Source organism: Phascolarctos cinereus, unplaced genomic scaffold, assembly GCF_003287225.1.
Source record: "Phascolarctos cinereus isolate Bilbo 61053 unplaced genomic scaffold, phaCin_HiC Scaffold_4;HRSCAF=312, whole genome shotgun sequence".
Lineage (NCBI taxonomy): Eukaryota > Metazoa > Chordata > Mammalia > Diprotodontia > Phascolarctidae > Phascolarctos > Phascolarctos cinereus.
The window spans coordinates 678,857,323-678,877,194 of NW_027555847.1; the positions used below are offsets into that span (position 1 = coordinate 678,857,323).

At 47.3% G+C, this 19,872-nt stretch overlaps 2 protein-coding genes across 2 annotated transcripts; one reads left to right on the forward strand and one right to left on the reverse strand.

Moving 5' to 3' along the window:
- Positions 1-585: 585 nt before the first annotated feature.
- RAB3A (RAB3A, member RAS oncogene family) lies at positions 586-6,131 on the forward strand. The gene is made up of 5 exons (XM_021009085.2): positions 586-841; positions 2,538-2,541; positions 3,602-3,688; positions 3,809-3,933; positions 4,663-6,131. Exons 1-5 carry the CDS (start codon positions 586-588, stop codon positions 4,851-4,853), a joined length of 663 nt encoding a protein of 220 aa, XP_020864744.1. The 3' UTR covers positions 4,854-6,131.
- Positions 6,132-6,832: 701 nt separating this feature from the next.
- On the reverse strand, positions 6,833-15,053 carry MPV17L2 (MPV17 mitochondrial inner membrane protein like 2). Its single transcript, XM_021009083.2, has 5 exons — positions 14,703-15,053; positions 13,968-14,138; positions 9,771-9,847; positions 7,539-7,667; positions 6,833-6,955 (listed from the first exon to the last, which is right to left on the reverse strand). Exons 1-5 carry the CDS (start codon positions 14,992-14,994, stop codon positions 6,938-6,940), a joined length of 687 nt encoding a protein of 228 aa, XP_020864742.1. The 5' UTR covers positions 14,995-15,053; the 3' UTR covers positions 6,833-6,937.
- Positions 15,054-19,872: the final 4,819 nt, after the last annotated feature.

Sequence of the window (19,872 nt, forward strand, 5' to 3'; positions counted from 1 at the left end):
CAATAATGATGATAGCCGGCATGTATTGTAATCCTTTCTATCCAGTTTCTCCTTTGATTCTGGCTATAGCTGTGAGGCAGTGGCAGCAGCAGCAGCGGCAGCTGACACTCATCTAGCACTTTAGGGCTTGTGAAGCTGCATTATCTCATTTAATCCCCATAACAACCCTATGAGGTGGATGCTTTTACTATCCCCATTTTACAGATAAAGAAATTGAGGCTCGGAGAGGTTATTAACTTGCCCATGGTCACACAGCTGCTGTGTCAAAGGTAGGATGCAGCACAGACCTGGCTGACTCCGAATCCAGCATTCCATTCACTATCCTGTCCTTACTCTGGGAACACCCCTTAACTAATTCTACTGCCTATGGTGAGTCTCCCTCTCTGAGCCTCAGTTTCCCCACATGTAAAACTGGTATATTTTCACTAGCTTCTCCAAGGAGTTGTCAGGAAAGCCTTTCCACATCTGAGCATATCCCCATCCTATGGGCTACCCCCTCTCTCTCCCCAGAGATCTGTTTCTCTCCATAGTTCACCCAAACCCTCCAACCCCACCCCCTGGGGCCTCTGCCTCTCCTGCCTGCAGATGGCATCAGCCACAGACTCCCGCTATGGGCAAAAGGAATCCTCCGACCAGAACTTTGATTACATGTTCAAGATTCTCATCATTGGGAACAGCAGTGTGGGGAAGACATCCTTCCTATTCCGGTATGCTGACGACTCATTCACCCCAGCCTTTGTCAGTACTGTGGGCATAGATTTCAAGGTGAAGACCATCTATCGCAATGAGAAGAGGATAAAGCTGCAGATCTGGGTGAGCTTGGGCTATGAGGGGGCCAGGAGCTGGGATGGGTGGGGGCCAGGACCTCAACTGAGAGGGAGCAGAGACTCAGAAGCCAGGACAAAGCAGCTTCTGCCAGTGCTCCACTGGGCAGGGGAGCTCATCCACATGGGTATTCCAAAGGGGCAGTCATAAAAGCACAGAATCCTGGAGCTGGAAAAGGACCCCTACTGGCATGAAGCCTACCTCTGTCAGTTCCTACCCATGGGACCACAGGCAAGTCACTGAACCTCTGCAGAGACTCATTGTCTTCATCTGTAAAATTAAGACTTTGGATGACCACTGAGGTGCCATCTAACTATGTATCTATGAGGCTGTGGTCCCAATGACTTAGTCCAGGTGCTGAAGCAAGGAGGAAGGAATCATTAAGTGTCTACTCTGTGCTAGGCACTGTGCTAAGTGCTTTTTTTTTTTTAAACAAATGTTATCTCTTTTGATACAACAACCCTGGGAGGTAGATGCTATTGTTATCCACATTTTACATTTGGGGAAACTGAGGCAAACTGAGGCAACTAAGTTAAGTGACTTGCCTATGGTTGCACCACTAGTAAAATGTCTGAGGCTGGTTTCAAATTCAGGTCTTCCTGACTCCAGACCCAGGGATCTGTCCGCTGCCTCAGGAATTTCCCCTTCCAACAACTTTGACAAGGGTTGGAGAAGGCTCACACAGCCCCTGTCCTTCCTCTTCATCAGGCCATCAAGGCTGCCCGTTCTGCTTTAGGAGTTGACTTTTCATGATGTCTTTTTCCTTTTCCATCACGAATATGTTCCCTTTCCCATTTCCATCTATGAACCCTCCCCTGTAACAAAGAAAAAGTTAAGCAAGATGGACAACACAGTGACTTAAGTCCCCATGGTCCTGCTGTTCTTCTCTGGGGCCAAGATTGGTCATCATGATTACTCAGGATTTGGGTTTCCATTTTGATCATCCTTGTGTCTGTTGTTCTCCTGCTTCTGCTTGTTTCCCTTTGCATCAGTTCATACAAGTCTTCTCGTGCTTCTCTGAATTCCTCATAGCCATCATTCCTTACCATTTAACGATATCCAGTAGCATTCATAAACCACAGGTTGTTTAATTATTCCCCAATCAATAGCCTGGAACAGCTTGGATTATTAGCAAATTCTTCCTTATAGTGAACTGAGATCTCCTTCCCCAGAATTCTCACCCATTCCCTCTAGTTCTGCCCCCTAAGGGCAAACAGAATAATCAGTCAGTCAATAAACATTTATTAAGCACCTACTATGTGCTAAGCTACACAGGTGCTAAGTGCTGGGATATGGAATACGGAGTAAGTCAGCAGGATGCCCATCTGATACATTAGAACAGGTAGTATGCCCTGTTCTGTCAGCTAAACAGCTCTAACTCTTGCTACAAGTCCGGATGAAGGAGAAAGAGCTCTGAATTGTAGTCAGAATTCGGTTCCAGTCCTGTTTACTAGCTGGAGGAAATGACCTTGGGCAAACATTCCTCTTCTGATCTCAGTTTTCTCATTGGTGCAGACAATAGTACTCGCACCACTGTCCTTCCCAGGGCTCAGTCCCACTTCCAACATTGACCAGGGTTTTCTGACTGGGCTTTGTAGATTTTCAAGCCTAGATTCTCATCCCCTTGGGATTCTAGGGGTGGATGGAGAAGAGTGCAAAGCAGGCTGACAGCCAAGGGCCTGGGAGTTGGGAAATCCATGTTCTATCCTCAGCTCTGTGTGGCCTGAGGCACTGAGCATTTCTGGGCCTGTCTTCTCACCAGTTAAATGGAGCTGATAAGAAATTGTGCCCTGCTCACCTCATGGGGCTGGGGAGGGGGGCTTCATTCCAAGGAAGGGGTGTCCTAGAGTTCTTTATGTTCAGGAATCTGAGTTGTTGGACACTAGAAAAAACATGTCCACGAAGAGCTCAGTCTAGTGTGGTAGGGGTGGGTAATAAGGCCAGTGTGGTACTGGAGAGAGAAGTCTGCCAGAAGGCAGCATGGAATAGGAGAGGGCTAGACTTGAAGTCTGAAAGACCTGGGTTCCGATCCTGTCTCAGATACCAGCCCTTTCACCCTGGGCTATGTGCCTCAGCTTCTTTGACTATAAAATAAAGGGGTTAGATCTGATGACCTCAGAGGTCCCTTTCAGCTTTCAATTTAACGACTGTATGATTCCGCACACATGCAGTCAGAGAAGCCTGGTCACAGCCCAGGTTGGGAGGCTCTGCCGCTGACTGTGTGGCCTTCACCAAGTCCTTTCCTTACTGGGTCTCCATTTTTGCCTCTGTAAAATGAAGCTGTACTTTCTTTAAGCTTTCTCCAGGTGCCTCCCAGCTAATGATCTCTCTGGACTGTAAGGCAGTATGGATGGGGTCAGGGCCAAATGGAGGGTCCATGTGCTTAGGGCTGGAGTCCAGAGAAGGCAAAGTTCAATATGGTTTGGAGTCAGGGGAGGCTTTGGAGAGAAGGTAGTATCTCAACTGGGCCTGGAAGGATCTTGGATAAATCTAGAGTGGCAGGGGGGAGCTCAAGAGGGAGAAAATTTGGAGAATGCTCAGGAGTACACTGGTGCCTCTGCCTGGCAGCCTGGCTAGGGAAAAAGTTTGATAAGTGGTAAGACATAAGTTGATAAAAGATAAAGAGAATGTGGCCAGGATGCATCCTGAATGAAAGCACCGGTGATCAAAGTTAAGCTATTCAGATAGGAGGAACTGGGCCCAGCCCAGTGAGGGCCCCACTCAGACTCTCCACTCTTCTTCAGGAACACCCGGAATACCACGTACTACTGGCCAGGACCACGGCCTACTACCGAGGGGCCATGGGCTTCATCCTCATGTATGACATCACCAATGAGGAATCCTTCAATGCTGTCCAGGACTGGTAAGCCACATGCCCACCTGGGCTCCTTGGGGACCTGGCATTTCTGGATGCCAGCTCTGGTAGTGAGCTGATTCTGCCTTCTTCTCCAACCCTGACCCACTTCCTTACTGTGCCCGCTAGGTCAACCCAGATCAAGACGTACTCGTGGGACAATGCACAGGTGCTGCTTGTGGGAAACAAGTGTGACATGGAGGACGAGAGGGTGGTGTCCTCTGAGAGGGGCCGGCAGCTAGCAGAGCACCTGGGTGAGTGGGGAGGCGAGGCAGGAGATGGAGGGTCAAACCTCAGTACCCAAATTTGCCATGAGACCTCACTGCACAGGTGGTCTCCTTTCTAGGCCTCCTTTCACACATCCAGGAGGCTGGATTCTAGGGTCTCCTCTTAGATATGGTGCAGCAGGAAGGGCACTGGTCTTTTAGTCTAGACTTGGATTCCAACTCCAGCGGGAACACTGCATGGCCTTAAGTCACTCTTCCCTGCTTGGATCTGTTTTCTTCTGTTCAGCATGTGTTGGACTAAACTATGGGCTGGCTCTTATCCTTCATGACCTGGACCCCTCTTGCAGGCAGTCTGGTGAAGCCTTGGACCCCTTGGCAGAAGAATGGTTTTCAATGCATAAAATGAAATACACAGGATTGCAAAGGAAACTCACGGTATTGCAAGTTACCAAAATGTTCAAAAAACCAAACTCACAGAGCTCCTTAAGGCTGTCTTTGCACCTGTGGGGGACTGTTGGATCCGTTTAGTTGAGAAGCCCTGAACTAAATTATTTCAAGGTCTTTCAGCTCTGGCATGCTGGGATTCCACAGTCCCTTCTCTTCGGGGTACAAGGAAGGTCACAGGGCACCAGTCGCAGCCCCCAAATCTGCCTAGCCCAGTCCTGTTAGGTGAGAGTGAGGAGTAGTGGGGAACCAGTCATCCCTACAGGGACGTTTACTCCAGGCTCATGTTCTTTCTCCTCTCCTTCTGGCCAGGATTCGAGTTCTTCGAGGCCAGCGCCAAGGACAACATCAATGTGAAACAGACCTTCGAGCGACTGGTGGACATCATCTGCGAGAAGATGTCAGAGTCTCTGGACACAGCCGACCCTGCTGTGACCGGAGCCAAGCAGGGCCCCCAGCTCACAGATCAACAGGCACCCCCACACCAGGACTGTGCCTGTTAAGGCTCTGTCCACTCTTCGGCGGTCACTAGCATTCCCCGTCCTGCTCTCCCACCCCCAGATGGGTCACCCTCCTTGTGTGCCCCTCACTCCCTCACTCCAGGGCCATGGAGCCCAAAGTGCACAGTGAGAGTAGGGCCCAGCAGGGAAGGATGGGCCTCATATGTCTTTCCAGTCTCCCCGCTCCCTCAGTCTCTCTTGAGCTCTTAGGAGCTTCTATTCCTGTAACTTATTTAATTTATTAAGCTATTTATTTATTTATTTAGAGGCTTGTTAAAGGGACCATGCCCCACTTGCTGAAGCCCATCTCTGCATCCCCAATCCTATTCTTCCCCTCTTCATACCTCCATCTCCCTTCCTCCAATAGGCTGATCTCCTGGGCCCCATGAGGGCCCCACTCGTGGGATGTTTCCCCCATTCCGTCCCAACTGCAGGGTCCCTCCTTACCTCAGTTCCTTGTAGAAATCCATCTCCCTCTTCCTCTTGCTGTCTTCCTCCTTGTACATATGCGAGACTGAACCCTGTACATAGGATTAGTGAGTGGTCCTGTGTGTTCCATGCCATGCTGACTCGTGCCCATGGATTTCTTGTGTATCAGTTTAACGCCACTTCTAAAACCCAGCATTTCAGGGCAGAACACGGACAGAGGGGCCAAGCACCAACAGCCTCATAGCAAACTGCTCTTCCTACTGTCTCTGGGGGTAGATGATAGAAGCAAGCTGGGAACCCCCAACTTTCCATGTGACCTCTCTGGCCCTACTCAAGTTTGCACAAGATGATGGGCTTGTGTCTCACTCTTGGGAGGGCCTGGTCTGGCTGCACTGCTGGTGCATTTGGCTTAAATTGCTATGAATACCTTGGATGGGGGTGGAGAATGGCCCCACCCAGCCCAATTCCCCTTCCAAGTCCTGGAACATCGTTTGTTTTTTGGGGGGTGGGGGACACACACACCAAGGAGCATGTTTCCTTCAGGCCCTCTGCTCCCATGTGTTTGTATAATTGTTTCATGTGGAGAATGAGAGTTAGTGACTGTGTCAGCAACCAAACTCAAGTATCCCTTCTTTTTCATTTTTTTTCTTGGGGTGGGGGTGGGGGTGTGTGCCCATGCAGATCCCTGAACGTTAACCTAGCAAAAGCTCCCCTTGGTTGTGGTTTTCCTGATGACCTTCTGGGGACAGCTACAGTGTACTGTACAGATGTGACAAGTGTCAAACACAGGCTGTTTCCTAAATCACTGTATCACAGAAGTGTCGTGAGAACAATAAAACCCTGCTGAGCCCAGTCGGCTGGATGTGTAAAGGCTGCTGTCCCCCAAGCTCTGAGTTACTCTCCCTCATGAGACAGTAATGAAATCTGGTGTTCTTGGCTCTTCATCCAAACACATGAGCACACGACTGAGTCCTAAGTACAACCCACCTGAATTAGAATCTTTATTAGCCCAAGTTATCTTCCATTCCAGAACAAGCCTCCCCAGGCAGGAAGGCGACAGCATCCCCCATGTCTGGTCCTGCACACCTGCCACCACCCGCCCACAGCTCTTGGCCTGGTCAAGAGCTAACTGAGGGCTGCCAGGATTTTTACTTTTTGATATGGGGTCAGGGAAACACAAGGCCAACAGTTTGTTCCTTCTCTGGCCCTTAATCCCAAGGACTAATCTCTACATCCTGGAGTCCAGTGGTACGTGGGCTGGCCTAATCATGCTGTTTTCACAGTGGGCACTGACCCTGTAATGACGTGCAAAGCAGGCCCCTCCATGCCGGCCAGCCCCTTCAAGGAGCTCTACTGCTTTGATCCATAAGGTGCTTTGAGATTCCTGGTTACTCATCTCCACAGAAGTGGGGTCCACTTGGAATGGTGTGGCTGAACAAACCCAAGGCCCGGGTCCATTCTGCTCACATTCTTCTCTATCTCCTGAATACGGTAAATCAGTTAAGAAGTTAAACAGCAATCTTTGATTAGGTTTCTAGGGTCCAGTTGTGTTCAGAGAGCTGGTGGTGACTGCCTCGCTCCAAGCCCAGTCCGAAATGCCCGTGCATGGGCCTGCTGTGATGCCACTGCCAAGTGCTTCACTCCTCCTAGTGTCTTAGTCAGTGTGGGAGGTGGTCCTGTGGGGGGGTTAGAGCAACACAGAGCCAGTCACAACTCCATCCATCACATGTGGAAGCACTCAGCAAGGGGAGTCCTTGCACCCCTCCACTGATGCTGCCTTACACAGGGGGCATATCCTACCCCCACTAGAGATCACTGAGTCCAGATGGGAGATGGAAGCTGAGACAGGATTTGTACCCAGAGCCTGCTGTCCTACATGACAACCCTCCCCTGGCCCATGCTAGTGTTTCAGGTGCTAAACTGAGCTGGGAGGAGGGAAAGGGGGCACTGTGCTGCAGCCTATCCTCCCAGCCCTGCATAATTTCCACCTGAGTTCACTGAACCTGAAACCTTGCGACAGAAAAGCCCAGAGGTCCATGTGTGGCTCCAAGAGCCCCAACTTCCCCTCTTGTGTTCCCTTGGCCAGGCTCTGTTGGAAAGGCCAGTTTGGTCCTGAGGATGGGCCTGAGATAACCATAGAAACCTAGAGACAGGCCACCTTCTGCCCTAACTCAACAGCTGATGACTGAAAATGGGAGGAGAGTCAGGGCCAGTCAGCCCAGGGAGCAGACACAGGAGCAGGGGACATCCAAGACTCACCCGGTGCTTCAGGTAGGAGAGGTAGGTATCCCAGCCCAGTGTCATGCTGTTCACATACATCACTCGGTAATGGGCAGGCACATAAAGGAAGTTCACCAGCTGAGCTAATGGCCACACACACCAATCAGCCTGGAGGGGAGGGCAGAACAGAGTTACATCTCTAAGAAAGCTGCTTGTCAAAGGCTGAACTGCATGCCCCAATCCATGAGCTGCCCCCAGGCTGGACCATCTGGAATAATCCCCCCTCTAACAACAATCCTGGGACCTTTGACACGTTAAGAATCACTTCCCGTGAAGTAACCTCATGACCCAGATACTATTACGTCCATCTGAGGAGATCACCAAAGGGCAGAGACTGGCCCACCCTAGCAATGCTTCCCCTCCACCAGGCTGATCTGAAGGGCAGCCTGTGTCAAACAGAGTTCAGTCAGGCCCCTCTCCACTAGGTCTAAGACAACAGCAAAGATCAGAGCAAGAAAAAGGGCCAAGGGTTCAGCCTGGGAAAAGTCACTGCAACTCTGTTAACACTCACTTGGAGACCAAAGCTCTAGGCCACCTGTTTTGTTTCCCATGCATGCAAGGCAAAGAAAAAGCTCTGCTTACTGCCAGCTCCAAGGACCCCAAAGCAGGGAGCATCCTCAAAGACCATACTGTAGAACCCCTCAATTTACACATTAGGAAACTAAAGCCAGAGGTAGAATGACTTGTCTCCAAGGTTTAGACTTGGGTGGCCAGCTGTTTTCCAACTGAACCCAGAAGGCTTTGCAAAGTACAGAAAATCTGGACGGCCCAGGTCTGAGGAAGCAGCAACTGAGCGAGCCCCGACCCTGGGCCTGTGGAGTTCAGGGCTTCACTAAGATGCTAATGGAGAGAGGAGACCTGGGGGTGCAGCTGATGGCACATCTCAGTCTAGTTTTGGACTGATATCAGGCGGTGCAGTACAGTGTCAAGAATACTGGACTGGAAGCAGGAGAACACTGTACACAGTAACAGCAACACAGGGAGATGACGGACTTTGAGAGACTTGGCTCTTCTCAGCAATGCAAGGATCTAAGCCATCTCCGAAAGACTCATGACGGAAAATGCTATCCACATCCAGAGAAAGAACTGTGGAGACTGAATGCAGATTGAAGCATACTATTTACTCTCTTTTTTTTGTTTGTTTCTTCTTTCTCCTGGTTCCTCCCATTGGTTCTAATTCTTTACAACATGACTAATGTGAAAATATGTTCAATAAGAATGTATATATACAGCCTACATCAGACTGCTTGTTGTCTTGAGGTGGGGGGAGGGAAGGAGGAGGAGAAAATCTGGAACTCAAAAATTTATGGAATTCAATGTTGAAAACTAAAAATAAAAAAAGTAATATTAAAAAAAAAGAATACTGGATTAGCTATTTATAGCAGCTCTTCTTATAGTGGCCAAAAACTGGAAATTGCGGGGATGCCCATCCATTGGGGAATGGCTGAGCAAGTTGTGGTATGTGAATGTAATGGAATACTACTGTGCTATAAGAAATGATGAGCAGGCTGACTTCAGAAAAACCTGGAAAGACTTGTATGGACTGAGGCTGAGGGAAGTGAGCAGAACCAGGAGAACGCTGCACCCAGTAACAGCCACGCTGTGCAATGATGAACTAGCTATGGCAGATTTATCCCTTTTCAGCAGTACAATGACCTAAGACAATTACAAAAGACTCGTCATTTCAAATGCTGTCCACATCCGAAGAAAGAACGTTGAAGTCTGAATGCAGATGGAAGCAGACTGTTTTAACAAATGTTTTTTTAAATTTTCATGGTTTTTACCTTTTCCACATGACTAATGTGGAAATATGTTTAACATGATTGCACATGTATAACCCATATCAGATTGCTTGCCATCCTGGGGAGGGGCACAGGCAGGGAGGGAAGGAGGGAGAAAAATTTGGAACTCAAAATCTTTAAAAAAAAAAAAAAGAACGTAAAAAACTATCTTTACATGTAATTGGAAAAAAAAACTATTTACTAACAACAACACAACAGTGGATTTGGCATCAAATGGCTTGGGTTCAAATACCAGCTTGATTTCTCACTAATTCCTTTAAGGGGTCTGAGACTCAGTTTCCTGCTCTGAGGAGGCTGAAATGGATGTTTTCTACAGGATGTCTGAGCTCTAAAATCCACAATCTTCCTCCCACTAAAAGATTATCAGGAAAGAGGATAACCATGAGGCTAGGGGCCATGGTGAGGTTACCTTGTAGAACTCCCAGAACTTGTCCTGCATCTCCTGGTAAGAACATTCGAGGCTCTGTCCCTCTAAGAAGCCCAGCCCTGGAGGCAAAGAAAAAGGGCAGAAAAGGTTAGAAGGAAAGGGTGCGCATGACCAGGAAGCCCCCACTCTGGGAGAAGCCCTAGCATGGCACAGGCAGGCCTACTTCCCGGAGAACAGTTTGGGAAGGGTGTGTGGATGGAGACTGGCTTCTAGAGCTGCTTCACACTTCCCTCTGGGCCCATAGAAATCCTGCTCAAGTTCCCCAGAAGCCTCTTTTTTTTCCCCAGAGTAGGTGTTTAATGAGCAAAAGACAGGAGGAGGAAGAAGAGTTGCCTGGAGGCAGCCCGAGCCCCAGAAGAGGAAGGAAGAGGGCTCAGGGGAGCCTCAGGCCCAGCAGAGTAGTCTTTCCAGTCCTCCCAACCACAGATGGTTAACTGAGGAGAAGAAAAGGAATAGACCTCCTTAATCTCCATGGAAGCCCTGAGATGACAGACACCTGCCATCCCCACACTCTGAGCCTTAAAGTACCCCTCACACAGGATTATCCAGATTACCTTTCTTGTCACAATCCCCTCACCTAAACAGCTGTATAACATCCCCCTTGAACCTCTTGGTAGCCCCAGTTTCTCAGAGCTGTCTGCATGGGATCATGTGGACACATTCTCATTCATTTTCATTTTCTCTCTCTCTCTCTCAGTAGGCAACCTGAGGGCCTGGACCCCCAGGGACCACACTCCCTATAAAGAAGTGCCAGCCTTAGTGTGGGCACTCAGTTGACTCTAGCTCTGCTGCAGCTCTTAACTCCTAAGCTCTCCAGATCCCCAGCCACAACCTCCACTCTAGGATAAGGGACTGCTGGTCAGTGCTACCATGCAGGGCTCACATTCTCCTTGGCTATGGGCTTAAGGTCAATTTCTCCCCTTTGGTGATGGCTAAAAGGAACCCAAACCCACAGAAGCAGAGCAAAAACTAGCAAACAGAATACACTCAAGGTTCTTGAGGATCCTTAGGGTCCCTGAAAGTCAACATGGGGAAGAAGAGAAGAGGCAGGAGATAATGCCCCCCTACCATCACCACACACACACTGCCATCTTTCTACAACTTTGATTCTTCTCCAAAGCTCAAAATGGAGTCCTTTGCTGTTTTCTCACTAGACTCAATCCTGAGATCTCATCTACTCTCTAGACATTCATCACCTCCACAATCTACCTCTTTAGCCTCAACCTCTCCCTGGAAATCCACTCCTGCATGTCCAAATGCCTTTTGGACAGCTCCATGTGGCTGTCCCAAAGGTACCTGAGGATACCACCTGAGGAGCAGCTTACAAAGTTCTGGACTGGGAATCAGGAAGCCTGGTTTGAATGCCAAACTGAAGGGTTTCCTTGCAAGGCAGAGGAGAGACAGAAAAGATGAGCTATTTAAAAGTGTTTGCAGCTCTAACAGGCTTCCCACCTCCAGACTCTTCTCCCACCCAGGCAGCCAGCATTACCTGGCCCTGAACAATCAGCTTTCAACCTACCTAATCTTCTCCTGCCTCTCTACAAAAACCCTCTGCTCCACTTAGAGCAGAGGCAGCTGGGTGGCTCAGTGGCTAGAGTCCTGGACCTGAAGGCAGGAACATCAGAGGTCAGACACTTCCTAGCTGTCACCCTTAAAGAAAGAGGCACTTAACCTCTATCTGCCTCAGCTTCCTCATCTATAAAATGAGGATCATAATACCACTGACATCCCATGGGTGTGGTCAAGACCAAATGAGATAATTTTTATAAAGCATTTCACAAGCCTTAAAGTGCAATGCAAATGATATTATTATTATTACTGTTTCTACTTCTACAAAATCAGACTCCTTGCTCTGTCTCTCATCATCCCTTTCTGCCTGTCATCCTTCCCATCTTGTCAGACAAATTTTCGTTACTCAAAGTTCTAGTCTTGCACACAGTAGGTACTTAATACATGATTGCTGAAGTGGATTCAGTCTGGCCCTATGATTCTTCTATTCACAAAGCCTCAGGGGTGACTCCCCAATGTCTGCCAAGGACAAATGGAAAATCCAAAACATTCTAGAAGCTGAAGTCCCTCTAGCTTTCCATTCTTGAAAAAAAAAATTGAGGTGCTTTTCATTTTTTTTACATCTCTCCACTGCTATGCCCCCAAACCCACTCCGCTCATAACAAATGAGTACTGTAAAACGAAAAAACCAGGCGAGTGGCCATGTCTGAAAATGTCTGCCTCATCTCACACCTCTTGGGTCAGGAGGGAGGAGGCAGGATTCTCAGTTGGTCACTGCTTTGCTCTCAGCCTACCCTTCTCCTTTTCTGTCTCCTGCTCCCTCTACATAGCTCTGCATTTCAGTTGAACTAGACTATCTGGCGCCCTGAGTCCCCCACCATGCCCATCTACCATTTCTCTGTTACCATGACTTGGTTCACAGAACTGCTGGCTTTAGCCTACTGGAATTCTATAGATCCTCCAGGAAGCATCTGTTTATTCAGAAAATACATTCCCTTCCCTGAAAGAACTCAAGAACAAGGCCATATCCCATATATCAAGATCTACCTTTTACTGCAGTAATTTCAGTACTTATTGTATCATCCCTAAAAGGAGAGCTCTACAACTATGCCTCACAAATTTTATTTCCTTGGGCAGCTAGGTGGCGCCATAGTGCACAGAGCACCAGGCCTGAGTCAGGAAGACTTTAGCTCCAATCCAGCCTCAGACACTTACTAGCTGTGTGATCCTGGGCAAGTCACTTCACCTGTTTGCCTCAGTTTCCCCAATTGTAAAATAAACTGGAGAAGGAAATGACAAACCACTCCAGGAACTCTGCCAAGAAAACCTCAAATGGAGTGAGAGTCAGACACAACTAAAACAACCAGACAATAACAAAAACAACAGAAGTATCACGAACGTGCCAGCTGGGAATTTAAGTCAACTGCACAGACATCGGCTGTATTAGTGTTCTTTTAATTGATTCACTCGCCTCCCTTCTTGCTCTAAATCTAATGCTCTCTGACCAAGAACTTAAAATTCACTTCCTTGCGTCCTGGTCACTTTTTCATCTCCTCACCATCATGTATTCATTTACTCAACAAACATCTCTTATGCCCTTTGTGCTACGCCTCAGAGTAGATGAAAAGCTGAGTTCAGACTGTCTCTGTTCCCACGGACCTCACAGCTTTGCCTGGGGAAAAGACACATAGACAACGATACCACATAACCTGTCAGGACAAGGACATCAGAGGTCCAGAAGCCAGTTGGTGAGGTGAGGAAGGAGGGAACTTCATCACCAAGCAGTGGGACCTGGAAAGGTCTTGTGGTGAGGTGTGATACATGAGTCACACTTTAAAGGCTGGGTCCAAAATTCATAAGAATTCATGAAGGGAGAGGCTTGAAGACCTGCTAGGCTCAGAACCCAGTCTGGATAATTAATAATAATGGGTGGATATGTAATAATAACTGAGGAAATAATCCGAGCTATACAATTTAGGAGCAAAACAGGCACAATAAATAGGTCAATGGATTCCCTAGTCAGTCCAAAGACCCAGAATAGCGTGAAATTTTTATGAAGTAAAAAGTTAATCAAGTAAGACCAATTAATTAAGTGGAAACAATTAAAAAGACACAAAAGTAGGGAATGTGAGTTCTAACAGGAAGACAGATTAGGGCCTTTCCAAGCGTAAGGGGGGGAAGAGTGAGTTTCCATCTACCTGGGAGGGGGGCAAGTAGGATTTGAGGTCTTTTCCCAGAATTGAGAAATGCTGATTAACTGTATCCACCTGCATTTATGAAACAAAAGATAGCTTATATTCTCCAGTTTCCCATGGATGATTCTCAGAAAAACAGTAAGGTGGAGAATAATACAGGTGGATAATACACAAGATGGACTCAGTGTTTATGAGGCAGAATCTAATTGGCTCTCTAGATTTCCAAACAAAACCAGCTCCATTTTGTAGGCAGTGTTTGTTCAATTCTCCCTTTTGATTAATGAGAGAAGAGTTCAATCCAGTCCTCCGTGAAGCACTTATCTATAGGCCAAATCTGAAAGGTCTTCCCCATCTTCAGAATCACAATTATGCCACAGGGCGTGAGCATCTCTCACATTTGTAGGGGGCTTTTAGGAATGTGACATTACAACAGTTCACAAGGAGTTTTACGATTCTTCGAGCCAGCACAACTTACCTAGGAAGTACCACACGCCCAGGACAGGGGATGCCACCAGCTGGTCAATGAGCACCTTCTTCACGATGGTTCGAATGTCTTTAAATCCCATGGCGGGGAAGAGTTTGTCCAGCCACAGGTACCAGTAGTGCAGGAAGGGGCCCATGCTACAACCCATCGCAAACATCCGGGCTGCAGGAAGAAACCGGAAAGGTGATGGAACCAGACAAGCCAATGGGGGATCAGGGGGCTCCTGGGCTCCCTCACACCTTGTCCTGGGAAAGGTAGAAAACGGCAACTCGGTACTTTCACCAGGAGTCCCTCCAAGTGCTCTTGGGAAATGGCATGGGGGCGGCACGGCACTGGAGGCTGAAAAGTAGCCAGTGAGTGTCTGAGGCCAGACTGGGGCTTCGGTCTTCCCGACTGCAGACGGGGCTCTGTATCCACCCAGCTACCCTAAGGAAGATCAGGAGGGGGGCTAAAGTGGGGGTTGGGTGAGGGGCCTGAGTTATGGCTATTGGGAATGAAGAGACAGGGGTGTCAGCAAGCTTCTGCTGCGCGTGGCTTCTCCATCTCAGTAATGGTGAGCTGGGCTAGGGGCTGCTCCTGCGCAGGCAGTGTGCGTGTGCGTTTCGGCGGTCTATGGGAGGACGTGGGAGGGGGGCAGGGGGCAGGGTGACCCCCATTCAGGGACCGCCCCAGCGCGGCTCCCACGTCACACCGATCCCGGGGCCAGGGTCGGGGGGGTCGGCTCACCGGTGCGGCGCAGGTCCATCGGCCGGGGCTGCCCGGAGGCGCCCTCGCTCAGCCTGCGCTCCCAGGCCTGGCGCACCCCGTCCCCCGCCGCCATGAGCGCCCCGCAGCCCAACGTGTTGGTGACCAGCAGGAGCCGGCCCCGGAACAGCGGCCGCCACGCGGCCCACAGGCCCACGACGACTCGCGGCGGAGGCATCGCGGGCCCCGGACACCCTGAAGCCGCCGGAAGCTCCCGGAAGCTCGCGCGCGACACCGCCAGGGACGCGGCCTCGGCTCCGGCTCCCAAACACATGCTTCCGACGGCCGCCCGGCTGCGCGGTGATGTCACCAGGCGCGGACCCGCCTCCTACCGGACCCACAGCTCCCTGGGGCGGAAGTGGGAACTGCGCAGACTCGAGCTCAGCTCCTCCCTTCGCGTGACCTGGCCCCTCCCCCCGTCTGAGCAGCTGGAGGCTCGGGCTCACGTGCCTGGTTTAGATTCAGTTGTCGTTAGTTTAGTTGATTTTCGGTTCCAAATTCTCCCCAACCCCACCCATGGAGAAGCAAGAAAAATAAAACTCACTAAAGAAACAGGGCAGAGGCCGCCGTGTTCCCAGAGCGCCGGGCGGCCAGGAAGAGCCCGGGGCAGATGCAGCCTCAGGCACTTCTCCCTCTGGGACCCCGGGTAAGTCTTCAGCTGTCAGCCTCAGTTTCCCCGTCTGTAAAATAGGGATGATAACCACCTACCTCCCAGGGTTGTGAGAAGCAAATGAGTCAGTATCCCTAAAATGCTTAACAGACGTGGCACGTGGTAGGCTCTATATAAATGCTTATTCCCTCCTGTTAGAAATTTGCAGAACATCTTTCCACCTTGGCCATGTTCTGCCCTCCCCAAAAGAAAAAAGCAAGAAAAAAGAAAATATTCTCCAATCTGCCCTCTGAGTCCTTCAGCTCTCTATCTGGTGATGGCTGTCATGTTTCATGAGTCCTTTGAAATTGTGGTTTTGGTCTCACATTGAACCCTGACCAGGAGTCCTTAAAAGTGGCTGCTCTCCAGCAGCTAATCTCACAACAGGGAGCCTGCAGCAAAGTTCAAAGATGGGGTTAATCTACCAGGGGGGCCCCACCCTCCTGCAAGCCAGCAATCTGGGCAGTCTAGCAAGGCCTCAACCCCAGCAGCCCCATCCCCAACATAGGCCACTATTGAGGCCTAATCCCCATAACTGACCAATAGTGAGGCCCTACCCCTGGGGCCAGCCAGCACAGAGGCCTTATTTCCACAGCAGCCAAGAAGAAAGCACTCCCACTTCATGCTACAGGGGGCAGGCCAGCACTGAAACCACACACCCAGGAGAAGTTATGGGGGAGGCCTTACCCTGGCCCCCCAATACAAGCCAGCACAGAGACCATCCCTCCAGTGCAAACCAGCACCTAGGCCCTGAAGCCCAGTGAAACTCAGAAGCAAGGCCCTGAGCCCAAGCACCAGAAACTTGGGACGGTGCAGGACCAGAGCCCAACTCTCAAATAAAGATACTGAGTCAAAAAACAGGGAGAAAAAAAAAAAGATCAAAAAGCCAGTTTGACAATAGAAAGCTACTATGACAGGGAGGAACGAAACAGAAATTTAGAAGAGGACAACATTGTCAAAATGGCTACATGTAAAGCCTCAAAGAAAATATAATTTGGTCTCAGGTCCAATAAGAACTGCTGGAAGAGCTTAAAAAAATTTTAAAAAGGAAATTAGAGAAGTAGAAGAAAAATTGGGGAAAGAAATGAGAGTAATGCAATAGAATCACCAAAAAAAGAGTCAACAGCATGGAAAGTTATACAAAAATTCACTGAAGAAAATAACTCCCTTAAAATAGAAATAGGCCAAATGGAAAAGGAAGTATAAAAGCTCAATGAAAAAAATAATTCCTTAAAAATTAGAATTGGGCAAGTGGAAGCTAATAACTCCATGAGACATCGAGATACAATCAAAAAATAAATTTTAAAAATAGAAGAAAATGTGAAATTTTTCACTGGAAAAACAACTAACCTGGAAAATAGATCCAAGAGAGATAATTCAAAAATTATCACACTACCTGAAAGTCATGATTTAAAAAAAAAAGGCCTGAACAACATCTTTAAAGAGATTATCAAGGAAAACTGCACCAATATATTAGAACCAGAAGACAAATTGAAAGAATTCACTGTTCACCAACTGAAAGAGGTCCCAAAGTAAAAATTCCCAGGACCATCATAGTCAAATTCCAAAGCTCACAGATGAAGGAGAAAGCACTGCAAGCAGTCAAAACAAAACAATTCATATATCCTGAAGCTACAGTTAGGATTACATAGGATTTGGCAGCTTCCACATTAAAGAACCCACGGGCTTGAAGGCAAAGGTGTTAACATTAAAATAAAGAATCCCTACTTGGCAAAACCAATATAATCCTTCAAGGAAAAAAATGGATATTTAATGAAATGGAGGACTTTCAAACTTTCCTAATAAAAAGCCCAGAGCTGAATAAAAAAATTTGATCTCCAAATACACGACTCAAGAGAAACCTAAAAAGGTTAAAAAAAAAAAAGAGAAAACAAGAGATTCAATAAGGTTAAACTGTTTATATTTCTATATGGCAAGATAATATTTGTAACTCTTAACTTTATTACTAATAAATAGCAATTAGAAGGATTATATGTAGACAGATGGTGTGATGAATAAAAGATGACTTTGATGGAATGATACCCACAAAAACAAAATGGGTGAGAAAGACAATTGCATTGGAAAAAGAAGGGGTCAGATATAATGAGGTAAATTATCTCACATAAAAGAGTCATAAAAGATTTTATAATAGAGGGGAAGATAGGGGCAGGCAAAGCTTAAACCTTATTCTCATTAGAATTGGCTCAAAGAGAGAATAAGATACAAACTCATTTGGATACAGAAATCTGTCTTGCCACATAACAAAGTAAAAAAGGATGGGAATAATAGAAGGGGGATGGTGAATGATAGAAGGGAGTGGAAATTGAGGGAAGCAGTGATCAGAAGTAAAACACAGGAAAGGGGTAAGGAGGGGATAAACAAGGGGAGAATAGTATGGAGGGAAATACATGGTTATCATAACTATAAATATAAATGGGATGAATTCACCTATAGAACAAGTGGATAACAGAATGGATTAAAAACCAGAAACCTTCAATATGTTGTTTATAAGAAACATATCTGAAGCACAGAGATAACACACAGAGTAAAGATAAGGGGCTGGAGCAAAATCTATTATACTTCAGCTGAAGCAAAGAAAGCAAGGGTAGCAGTCATGATCTCAGACAAAGCAAAAGCAAAAATAGATCTAATAAAAAAAGATAAGAAGGAAATTATATCTTGCTGAAAGGTACCAGAGACAATGAAGTCATATCACTACTAAACATATATGTACCAAATGGTGTAATATCTAAATTTTTTAAGGAGAATTAAAGGAGTTACTGGGAGGAATACACAATAAATATATACTAGTGGGGACCTCAAATTTCCTCTCTCCAAACAAGATAAATCTAACCAAAAAATAGACAAAAAAGAGGTTAAGGAGGTGAGTAAAATTCTGGAAAAGTTAGATATGCTAGATCTCTGGAGAAAGTGAATGGGAACATTTTTCTCAGTGGTACATTGCACCTACACAAAAATTGACCATGTATTACATTTCAGCAGGCTCAGTAAACACTAGTTTTATATGCTAATAGCCCCACCCCCCAAAAAAAGAGACTGCTCTCTCCCTTTCCCCTCTCTATAGATGCCTCAGTCTCCTTTGCTCTAACTCCATCCAGGTCATGCCCACTAAGTCTGAGTGTTCCCCAGGACTCCATCCTGATCTCTTTTCTCCCTCAATTCCACTTTGCTTCAGGACCTCATCAGCTTCCTTGGATTCAATTTTCTGTATTCCAATGATTCTCAAATCCATTTATCTAGACCTAACCTCTCTATGTACATTCTGAGTCCCATTTCCAAATGACTATTAGAGATGTCAAATTGGATGCCCCTGTAGATATCTTAAACTGAAGCTCAAAAACAAATTCATCATTTTTCCCATTTGAACCCTCCCAACACACACACACACACACACACCCCTTTCTCTATTGCTGTGGAGGGCAACACCATGCTTCAGTTCCCTCATGCTCACAACCTAGGAGTCATTCTGGACTTGTCAGTATCTCTCAACTTCATATCCAAGCTGTTGTCAAGTTCCGTCAATTACACTTTTCTCACATTTCTCCAATAAGCCCCCTTCTCTCCCCTGACACTGACCCCCTCCTAGTGCAGACCCTTATCACCTCATCCCTGGTCTATTGCAATACCTTAGAGTGGGAAGGGATAGGGGAGGGGGTGTGCCTGCCTCAAGTCTCTACCCACTCCAATCCATCCTCCATACTGACAGAAGTGATTTTTCAGAGACTACTGTTTATGGAATGATCTGTGACCTGTTTTCCCAGATCCCAGCAGAGCATGGGGCCCCAGTAACCCAACACTCAGTCACAGAATTTAATTGTTATCTAATTGTTCCTGCGTCTGGCTTTATCTCCTGGAGAAATCACAAGTACTTGGACACCAAGTCTTGTACGTGCAAGAGAACAAAAAAATTTTTTTAAATGATTCATTGTAAAGAGTAAAGTGTCATATGAATGGGAACTATCAATGTTACTGTGTTTCAGATGTGTTTCTGAGAAGAGACTGTGCAACTTGACTATCAAGGCTGTCAAGAATGTTATTCCTCGGAGAGACCACCAAGTGTAGAGAAGAGAAAGGCCGCTAGAAGAGAATGTAGGTCATGATCCAAACTAGAAGAGAACTTGGCCACAGAATGCCAGGGCTGGGAAGAACCTTAGAACACAATGTCACATCTGGAAGGAACCTTAGAACACAGAATGTCAGAGATTGGCAAGACCTGGGCCTTCTGACCTTCTGGTTTGTTTTTTTTTTTAACTCTTAAATAATCTTTTGAAAAATCGGTTTTTATGGGAAAAGGACCCACATGTACAAAAATATTTATAGCAGCTCTTTCTGTGGCGGCAAAGAATTGGAAATTGAGGGGATGCCCTTCAGTTAGGGAATGGCTGAACAAGTTGTGGTATATGAATGTACTGGACTACTATTGTGCTATAAGCTGATGAGCTGAGTGAAGTGAGCAGAACCAGGAGAACACCGTACACAGCA